The sequence below is a fragment of the Spinacia oleracea genome, chromosome 3, assembly GCF_020520425.1.
Source record: "Spinacia oleracea cultivar Varoflay chromosome 3, BTI_SOV_V1, whole genome shotgun sequence".
NCBI classification, from domain to species: domain Eukaryota; kingdom Viridiplantae; phylum Streptophyta; class Magnoliopsida; order Caryophyllales; family Amaranthaceae; genus Spinacia; species Spinacia oleracea.
Genome location: NC_079489.1, coordinates 149,751,679 through 149,763,201, shown reverse-complemented (window position 1 = coordinate 149,763,201; position 11,523 = coordinate 149,751,679). Strand labels below are relative to the sequence as shown.

At 37.8% G+C, this 11,523-nt stretch overlaps 1 protein-coding gene across 1 annotated transcript; it reads right to left on the bottom strand.

Annotated features, from left to right (window-relative positions):
- Nucleotides 1–354: 354 nt before the first annotated feature.
- LOC130470569 (ubiquitin-like-specific protease 1) lies at nt 355–9,783 on the bottom strand. The gene is made up of 8 exons (XM_056840923.1): nt 9,700–9,783; nt 1,982–2,245; nt 1,541–1,884; nt 1,287–1,466; nt 1,090–1,194; nt 927–996; nt 728–826; nt 355–635 (listed from the first exon to the last, which is right to left on the bottom strand). The coding sequence occupies exons 1-8, from the start codon at nt 9,772–9,774 to the stop codon at nt 531–533; spliced, it is 1,242 nt and encodes a 413-aa protein (XP_056696901.1). The 5' UTR covers nt 9,775–9,783; the 3' UTR covers nt 355–530.
- Between the last annotated feature and the right edge of the window lie 1,740 nt (nt 9,784–11,523).

Here is an 11,523-nt window from a genome sequence, read left to right as displayed (position 1 = left end):
ATTTGCGTCGCACTTTTGTGCGACGCAAATTTGAGTCATTTGCGTCGCAGTTTTACTAAACAGCGACGCAAATGACTTTTTTTTTGACATCCAGAAAAAGTCATTTGTGTCGCTGTTTTACTAAACTGCGACGCAAATGACTATCCAGGATGTCAAAAAAAAAGTCATTTGTGTCGCTGTTTTGTAAAACTGCGACGCAAATGACAAAAAATAATAAGGTCATTTGTTTACTAAACTGCGACGCAAATGACCTTATTTCTTCTTTTTTTTTCATTTTTTTTATTGAACAACTTCATATTTCATGTATCTGGATCACAGTATTATATATACATGCATAAAAAAAATAGTGGAATATAGTTGAAAATTTTGACAGAATCTCCTTTGTAATATAACACTTCCCAATAATCGGGAATTATAATACATGCACCTGTCAAATATAGTTTTACAACCCCATTAAAAGGCAATCCATCATATCATATCGTTCAACCAACATGTTGATAACGAACCTAACAAACCAATATTACAACAAACTAGCTAGCTAGATTTACATCGGAATTGGTCAAAAAGTAATCAGCCCAAAATTCTTTAACCTCATTAATCTCCTCGAATGAAAAAGGCTTTGTTCTTGAATAATCCTAAAAATACACATGCAAGTATATAAATAATTAGGTCAACAATCAATAGTTATGCCTAGAGCTACTTCAATTTATTAAAGTATATCACATACCGTAGTAAGATCTTGACTATCACGATGCTTTGTAAATATATCGTACATAAAACGCATGACGTAGTAGCCACACTCTAGTGATCCCGGTTGTTGAGGACACTACATGATTAAAAAAAACAACACAAGTAAATTTTATATGAAATTATACGTAGTAATTTTGAAAAACTTGATATTTCGGTAAGTATTAAACTAATTATACCTGTGCCGCAATCCAATTCAATTTAGTTCCTTTAGATTTTCCATTTTGTGCCTTGTAAGTCCGAAAAGCCCTACACGTTTGACAAAAGGGGACTTATAGCTATATACTTTATTATATTTTTGTATCATGTAAATGCAAAGAATTCATAAAATACTTTACTTACAGGTTCAATTGGTTCTTAATCATCAAATTTCTCTTCTTCTGCATAGAATCAAATATGTAGACCTGAGATTTAGCCAAGCAAATAACTAAAAGAATCCAATGCCTCCTACGTACAAACAATAAAATTATGTCGTTAGAAAAAAAATATTAACAACAATCAACAATATAATATGAAAAATAAATTTAAAATGTTCTTACTTTTCGAAGTATGGACATAAGATGAATGACTTAGAACTGAGTGTTGCCATGGATTGCGACATGTATAATAGAACACGATTTATATCACTATACAACATGGTTTCCGAGATCATCTCCGGGCACATGAATCCCAAAGCATTGGTAGAATGATCAAATTCATCCCACGACTCATATAAAGCCCTACATAGCTCAATAACGTTAAGACAATTGAAAATATAATAATTAGGAGAGAAAATTTAATTTAGGAAACTCACAGTATAAGAACTTGCAATATCGATATATTGAGCCATGCTCCCGAGAGAAGTTGATTGATGTCTTCAACGGCGATAATAAGTTCACGGTCGTTGTCAAAATTGAATCCCCTTTTACTAGCTTGCAACTTAACATCCTCCCCTTCTTTTAATTTAGAAACCATAGTTTTCATACAATTGCACTGAACTCCCAATTTTTGCGAGCTAAATTTGGGAAGAAATTGTTTGTTTGCCTTAGTGTTGGACCCTTTTGTCTCGCGTTGACTTTCAACCATTACCTCTTTCCCTTTAGGCTCTTTGCTTGTAGCCCTTTTCTCGTTAGGCTCTTTTCTTGCAGGCTCATTTACCTGAGTTATGAATTTCAAATAACCATATACATATTAGTGAACATAAGTGTATGATATAATATTTTCGAGTCAAATTTGATGCATAATGATAAGTTACCTCAGGACTCGTCACAAGCGAAACCAAATTTGTTGGCCACTGAGTGAAAGTACCAAGAGCTTGTCCAAGTTTCTTTATAAATTGAGAAGGCACGGGGACTGAAGCTTCTTTATACGCGGGCTCAAATTCATCAACGCTCACCTTCACGTTATCGGCAACGAGGTTGTTATGGTGATCAAGAGTCAATTCCGGATGTATAGTACCAAAGGCAACAAAGACTTTCTCTGAGTTTATCAACAAGTATAGCCGGCAGGAGGTAGGTTCCTTTATTTGAAAAAAACAACATGTTAGAAAAATGCCATTTTCGCAACCATTTATAACCATTTATAAGTTCAATATTGAACCTAAGCTAGGACTCATTCAAAACCATTTATAAGTTCAATATAACCTAAATATGCAAAACTGAACAGATCAGAACTGATCTGCACAGACCAGAACTGGTCTTCACAGACCAGAACTGGTCTGCACAGATCAGTTCTGGTCTGCACAGATCAGGTAACTGGTCTGTGCAGATCAGTTCTGGTCTGTGCAGATCAGTTCTGATCTGTGCAGACCATAACTGATCTGCACAGACCAGAACTGGTCTGCACAGACCAGAACTGGTCTGCACAGATCAGTTCTGGTCTGTGCAGATCAGTCCTGGTCTGTGCAGATCAGTTTTGATCTGTGCAGACCAGAACTGATCTGCACAGACCAGAACTGATCTGCACAGACCAGAACTGATCTGTGCAGACCAGTTCTGGTCTGTGCAGACCAGTTCTAGGGGATTTTGTTGGTCTGTGCAGATCAGGTAACTGGGAATAAGTTTTATTATTGATGCAAAAAACAAGTAAACATAAAAAATAAAAACAGTTGAAATAAGTTAAAAGCTAGGCAAGTAAACATAGTTAATCAAGGAGAGGAACCTAAGGACTCATTTTCGCTCCCGATTTTCCTAAAATGAACCTAAGGACTCATTTTAAACCATTTATAAGTTTAATATGATTACTAAAAGGTTATAAGACTCATTGAAATCCATTTATGCACGGTTAAAGGTCGTTTAGGTCGTTATAGGTCATATGTAGCCTAAAATGGCATTTTCGCTCCCGATTTTCCTAAAATGAACCTAAGGACTCATTTTAAACCATTTATAAGTTTAATATGATTACTAAAAGGTTATAAGACTCATTGAAATCCATTTATGCACGGTTAAAGGTCGTTTAGGTCGTTATAGGTCATATGTAGCCTAAAATGGCATTTTCGCTCCCGATTTTCCTAAAATGAACCTAAGGACTCATTTTAAACCATTTATAAGTTTAATATGATTACTAAAAGGTTATAAGACTCATTGAAATCCATTTATGCACGGTTAAAGGTCGTTTAGGTCGTTATAGGTCATATGTAGCCTAAAATGGCATTTTCGCTCCCGATTTTCCTAAAATGAACCTAAGGACTCATTTTAAACCATTTATAAGTTTAATATGATTACTAAAAGGTTATAAGACTCATTGAAATCCATTTATGCACGGTTAAAGGTCGTTTAGGTCGTTATAGGTCATATGTAGCCTAAAATGGCATTTTCGCTCCCAACTTTCTTAAAACTAATTATTTAAAAGAAAAAAATAATCTTATATACCTGAATGTTTGCAAATGGATCAACACCCCCAGATTGACAACTACTAGGAACTCGAACATCCCTCGTCATATGACTCGGTATTGAGAGACCCAGCTCTTTAGCGAATGTGATGAATTTCTCCTTAACCATGACATCCATCTTTGAGTTCATCTCTTATATTGTCTCCTCTCTAACCCTTTGGGTTACTCTTGCTTCCATTTCCATGAGATCTACATTTTCAATTGGTCGGTATCTACGCCGCTCTCCGGTCCCCCACACAGCTTTGATGCCTACTGTACTACCAAATGTAAGTGGTCTCCTAGTCTTAGTCTTATTAAGTGCACGAGTTAAAGCATCATCAAACCGATGAGGAACAAATGTCCCTTCCGCTTCTTTTTGTTTCCATTCATCCTACATGAAACCAAATAGTGTTAGGGAAAATTATTGCTTCTGCATCCTTTTGTTTTTGACCTTAGAAAATGAAATGAATGAAACCAAAAACTGTTAGAGAAAATTAACACTTACAATGGTATCTTTGACCTTTTGTGTTTGCTCATCCGGCAAGTATGTATTTCCTTTATCATCTTCTACTGATCTTCCAAGAAGCCATAAGTGTGTCCTTTCCGAGAAACTTGAAACAACTGTAGAACTAGAGGAACCAATGGATGACGAAGAAACCGAGGGAAGGTACCCTTTGCTACGCCATTCAATGGACTTTTCGGCATACGATTTTTGTCCCATATGATGAGGATGTATGTTGAAAGATTGGCTCGCTCTTGCTTTCTTGCTTATTTCCTAATGTTGGGAGAAAAATATAAATTATTAATTACAACCAAAAAAGAACTTTAATATAGTCAAAACTTTAATTGATAATGATTTTTATACCATATATTCTTCTGATGTACGATACTTCACAAATTCCTCCCACATATCTTTAGTTATGAAATCATACAAGTTATAAGGCATCTTTTTATTTGCAGGCATTTTCCTTGTCTCTGTGATCCAACCTGTATGTAATTTCGATTTGAAACCCCTCCAAGCCTTATCACACCTCTTTAAGACTTCTTCTTTCTTAGTCTCATCTTGGATATGAAACTCTCTCTAAATGAAATAGAAAAAGAAATACAAAGGTTTTAGCAAATGAGTAACATGTATAGACAATTGAGGAATGCATATTCTAAAATAATGACATTTTCGGTTACCTTGACATCTTCCCACAATGTGTCTTTGATTCCTTGCGAAACGTGTTCCCAATCTTTAATCAATATAGAGACTTTTGTGCGGCTTATCTCGCCAATGTGAGTCTTGAATTCTTTTACCCATTTTCCTATGGGTTGGTTAAAGAAATCTCACTCAATTATTCTTGGAACCCCGGGCATGTCTTTGATCCCTTTTGAAGGACCTCTTGGCTTCCTTTTCTTCTTTTGGTTCCCTTGATTTGCCTCTTGATTTGATGGCTCCTGTCCATTTGGGTCCTCAAGGGCATACATATCTTCATTCTCCATGAAATAAGTATCAAGGTGAACCAATTCAACAACTTCTGACCTGAATAATTAAGTGGCAAACCAGTCAACTACGGCACACAAATTAGACCAAAAATGTGCAAAATTGAACAGACCAGAACTGATCTGCACAGACCAGAACTGGTCTGCACAGACCAGAACTGATCTGCACAGACCAGAACTGATCTGTGCAGATCAGTCCTGGTCTGTGCAGACCAGTACAGACCAGGACTGGTCTGCACAGATCAGTTCTGGTCTGTGCAGATCAGTTCTGGTCTGTGCAGATCAGTTCTGATCTGTGCAGACCAGAACTGATCTGCACAGACCAGAACTGGTCTGCACAGACCAGGACTGATCTGCACAGACCAGGACTGATCTGCACAGATCAGTTCTGGTCTGTACAGATCAGTTCTGGTCTGTGCAGATCAGTTCTGATCTGTGCAGACCAGAACTGATCTGCACAGACCAGGACTGATCTGCACAGACCAGAACTGATCTGTGCAGACCAGTCCTAGTCTGTGCAGACCAGTCCTGGTCTGTGCAGATCAGTTCTGATCTGTGCAGATCAGAACTGGTCTGCACATTAAAACCGATCCGGGACTTGCATTCAACAACCAATACGAAGTAAACAAGAGTTCATGCAAATTCAAAACTATTTCATAATATAATTCATAAAAATAAAATTAAAAAGAAAGAAAATGAAGCCTAAAATGACATTTTCGCTCCCGATTTTCCCAAAATGAACCTAATGACTCTTTTTAAACCATTTATATGTTTAATATGATTAGTAAAAGGTTATAAGACTCATTGAAATCCATTTATGCACGGTTAAAGGTCGTTTGGGTCGTTATAGGTCATATGTAGACTTAAAATGGCATTTTCGCTCCCGGTTTTCCTAAAATGAACCTAAGGACTCTTTTTAAACCATTTATAAGTTTAATATGATTAGAAAAAGGTTATAAGACTCATTGAAATCCATTTATGCACGGTTAAAGGTCGTTTGGGTCGTTATAGGTCATATGTAGACTTAAAATGGCATTTTCGCTCCCGGTTTTCCTAAAATGAACCTAAGGACTCTTTTTAAACCATTTATAAGTTTAATATGATTAGAAAAAGGTTATAAGACTCATTGAAATCCATTTATGCACGGTTAAAGGTCGTTTGGGTCGTTATAGGTCATATGTAGACTTAAAATGGCATTTTCGCTCCCGGTTTTCCTAAAATGAACCTAAGGACTCTTTTTAAACCACTTATAAGTTTAATATGATTAGAAAAAGGTTATAAGACTCATTGAAATCCATTTATGCACGTTTAAAGGTCATGACAATCTCATAATCCTTGGAACTCCATCAAAATTTCCCTTTTTTAAAAATCAAAACCGATAAAAATTACAAAATCAATTTCATGGAATCGGCTTACCTCTCTCACTCTTTCTCTTTTGCAACATAAAATCCTTCACCGTGATCTCGACGAGTAAGACTCATGTTAACATCATCAATTGTTTTAGGAATATGCCACGAGGAAGGTGGAGTCTCATTAAACTGTTCATCATATTCTTCTTCATCATCTACATCCTCGACCCCAAGTATTCTTCTTTTGCCTTCAAGAACAACTGACCAACTACGATCGGCAGGGTCAACAACATAAAAGACTTGTTTTGCCTGTGATGCTAATATGAATGGATCTTCAAGATGCCCGACTCGACTAAAGTTTACAAGTGTCAAGTACCCATGTTCATCACTTTTGACACCGCGACTAATATCAACCCACTTGCACCGGAATAGAGGTATCTTAAATTCCTTATATTGCAACTCTAATATTTCTTCAATTACTCCATAGTAACAATACTTCTTATCTACAAGTGTTCTATCTCTCGCACTAGCATATTCCGAAGACAAGCCCATTGCCGTAACACCACTATTTTGCATCGTCGTTTTGTCATCTTGTCGCTTAGTGTAAAAAGAATAGCCATTGATGTCGTACCCCTCATAAGAGATGACTTGACATTTAGGACCATATGCCAACCATCTCAACGTGTCAGATACAACCTCAGGCGTTTCGGTGATTTGATCCATCACTCGACTCTTGAACCATGTGAGGAACGAACGATTATGCTCTGTTATCAGTTGAGGACCATTTTTTGAAGGATATTGCTCTCTAAGAAACTCCATGTGCTCATCCACATATGGATGGACTTCACTAACAGTTTGCACCACAAACAACTCAATCTTACTCATCATTTCTGAACCGATTGATATCCTTTTCCTGCCGATTGTACCTTGACCCCCAAGTCTCCCTTCATGTCGAGACTTTGGTACTCCAATTTCTTTCAAATTATTCAAATATTGAGCAACCCATGCGGCAACTTCCTCAGCAACGGTTCGTTTGACAATACTAGCTTCAGGTTTGGCCGGATTCATCACTCTATCTTTCAAGGTACCCATCTCTCGTTCAAAGGGATACATGTACCTCATACAAACTGGCCCACAAAGCTTAATTTCACGAACAAGATGAATAATCAAATGAGGCATCATGTCAAAGAATGATGGCGGAAAATACTTTTCAAACCGACACATGGTCTCAAGTACATCCGCCTGCAAATCATCCAGTATTGTTGGATTGATCACCTTGCTACAAATCGTGTTAAAAAAGAAACACAATCTTGTAATGGTATACCTCACTGGTGGCGGCAATATTCCTCGATTTGCAACCGGCAACAATTGTTGCATCAACACGTGACAATCATGAGATTTCATTCCAACTAATTTCAAGTCAGACATGGACACAAGGCTACGAAAATTTGAAGAGTATCCAGCAGGGACCTTTAAGCCATGCAAAGACTCACAAAAGCTAACTTTCTCCTTTTTAGACAAGGTGAAGCAAGCTGGGGGAAGGTACCAGCGTTTTCCCCTCTCTTGAGGTGCCAACTCGGAGCGACCCATAGCAGCCATATCTTTTCTAACTTTAGGCCCATCCTTCGTTTTCCCTTGCATATTCAACAATGTCCCAACAATGGCATCACAAACATTCTTCTCAATATGCATTACATCCAAACAATGCCTAACTTCCAAATGTCTCCAATATGGGAGATCCCAAAGCGTAGACCTCTTCTTGTAACCACCACTTGACTGACCTTTATAAGGCTTACCAAACTCTGTCTCAATGTCTTTAACCCGTTCATAAACCTCACACGCACATAAGGGAGTAGGAGCTTCTCTCTTCTCCACTTCTCCATTAAAAGCTTTCTTCTCTTTTCGAAAGGGGTGATCTTCAGGAAGATACATCCGATAATCCATGTATACATCTTTCCCACAAAACTTTAGGCGCCTCGAGACCAAATCATCATGACAAACTGGACATGCCTTCTTTCCCTTTACAGAATACCCTGACAAATTTCCATAAGCTGGAAAGTCATTTATCGTACAAAAAATCATGGCACGTAATGTGAAATAGGTTTTGGTGTATGCATCAAACATCAACACCCCTTCATCCCACAACAATTTCAAATCTTCAATGAGTGGCTCTAGATACACATCTATGTCATTTCCGGGTTGTTTAGGCCCAGAGATCAAGAGAGACAACATGATGTATCTACGCTTCATGCATAACCAAGGCGGCAAATTGTATATGGTGAGAAGAACCGACCAAGTGCTATATTGGGTACTAAGTGTCCCAAATGGGTTCATTCCATCCGTGCAAAGACCAAGCCTAAGATTCCGAACTTCTTCACTAAAGACCTTGTACCTTCGATCAATGTTCCTCCATTGTGGAGAATCAGCAGGATGCCTCATTAACCCATCTTTCTTCCTCCCTTCGGCATGCCACCTCAAGAGTTTTGCAGTTTTCGCTTCTGAGAAAAGGCGCTTAAATCTTGGTATAATTGGAAGATACCAAAGCACCTTAGCCGGAGTAGGTTTCTTCTTAGTTGATGTTGAATTATTATCCACGATCTTGTAACGAGACGATCCGCATCTTGGACACTCATGCAGATTTGCATACTGCTTTCGATACAACACACAATCATTTGGACATGCATGTATCTTCTCATAATCCATACCCAAAGGACAAATAAGCTTCTGGGCCTCATAGTTAGACCTTGGAAGTTTGTTTCCTTCGGGAAGATTATCGGACGTGGCCTCCAAAAACTGTGAAAAACTCTTGTTGGTCCAACCGTTTTCCACCTTTAAGTTGAAATATTTGATGACAGCACCAAGTAGAGTTTGTGTAGAACCAGGATATAACGGTGTTGCGGAAGCTTTGATTATACTCTCATACATACGGGGACGCTCAACGAATTGATGGTCTTCCACATCATGCATCATCTCATCTATCCTATCTTTCTCCTCTTCTTCCTCACTTTCAACACCAATATCATCCTCAATTTCATTTTCATCACCATTATCACAATGATTATGCTGACTCGAGCTCGGCATACTAGAGCTTGCCCCATGATCTATGCTCTCACCATGCCATGTCCACGTCGTGTAGTTACTCTTAAAACCGCGACGAATTATGTGATCAACAATATCATCAATATCCCGATACCCCCTTGAATTATTGCAATCACAACAAGGACATTGAATTAAACTTGATTCATGTTCTGATTGATGTTTCAAGGCAACCTTACTGAACTCTTGAATCCCTTGTAAGAACCTTGTAGAAAATCGTTTACTACCATACATCCAACTTCGATCCATTTTCAACCACTAAAGAAAAAATAATACGACCAAATTTTGTAGAAGGTTAGAATATAAACTAGGATATTCATATCATTTTAAATCCATGGCTTTATAGCTTCCAACTAAACCTACCATAACTAATAACAAGTTCCCATAACGTACAATTCATTTCACATAACAAATTCACAAACCCAAATTTTGTAGCAAACCCAAAACATGATTTCATGTATCACCTAAATTCATTTCATAACCTAAATTCATTTCATAACCTACACAAACCATCTCATAAACCTACACAAACCCAAAACTTCATTTCATAACTTTTAATTCAACAAATCCTAAATGTAATAAACAATTAAAATTCAACAAAACCAACTATTATAATAACATATTCCAATTCATCAAAAACTACAATTAAAATTCAACAAAACCTAAATCCTAAAATGTACCCAATTAAAATTCAACTAAATAATATCCACAATTAAAATTCAATCTTAAATTTCAATTCAAATGCATGTACAACTAAAATTCAATCATAATATCCACAATTCAAATCAAAATGCACCCTTAAAATTCATTTTAAATTTAACTAAATAATATCCACAAACTTTCAATCTTAATATCAAAATTTAAATTCAATCTTAAATGTAAACAACTAAATAAAATCCACAACACTCAATTTAAACCTAATTATTGAAAGTTTTAATATTTAAAAACAATTTAAATCGTACCTAAGAGAGGAGGGAAGAACTGAGCAGGGGCGCCGGCGGAGTGGGCGGTGGCGTGGTCGGCGGCGTCACAACGACAGGCTGAGGTGGTCGGCGGCGATACAAGCAGCAGCTGCCGTGGTGGCTGGGCTGCGTTTTCAACACGAAAAAACCCGGGAGACTTGCGTTTTTTAGCAGTGAACGACGGGGATGGAACGACGAGAACAACGCAGGCCTGCCGGAGATGGAACGACGACAGCAATGAACGACGGCAGTGAGGTCCGATGGCGGTGCAGCGCCAGTGAGGTTCAGTGTTTGGGCTTAATTTGGTTTAGGAGGGAATTGTAGAAGACTTAGGTCAGTATGTAGAGAATTGCGGGATGGAGGAGGGAAACCAAAATTAAAAATCCGAAATTTTTTTACCTCAAGTGCGTCGCAGAATTAGTAAACTGCGACGCAAATAAAGGCAACGCTCAGGTAATCACCTATCAAACGAAGTCTAATCTCAAGATCGCAAGATTGGGATTGTCCTCCCATAAATCGGGATGAGATGCTTAAAAGTTGTACAAGGCCACTCGGAGAGCTAGAAACTGTGAAATGCATGGCCGTGCTCGGATGAATCATAGGCTATGATTATCTGTTTATTTGATCAGTTGAACTCTGAAACCGAGGAACACCTCTGGACATAATAAGGATGACAACTCTTACCTTATGTTCAAGAGCAAGCATCGAGCGACAAAGGAATTAGGAAATGCACACTTGTCCCTAAGGACAAGTGGGAGACTGAAGGAAATAATGCCCTTGGTCCAAGTATGCATTCAATGTTAAGTCTAATAAATGCGGTTCAGTATTAATTAACAAGTTAATAATTCAGTGAGATCAAGTGAGCTGAATGCCTAGCTAGAGGCCGCTTCAGTTCAAGTGGAATTAATGATATTAATCCACAGCTTACTCTTGACTGAACCCGTAGGGTCACACAAATAGTACGTAAACGGATCAAGTATTTAATGGCATTAAATACTCCATCTATGGATATTCGGAATCGACGGATCTTGGTTTC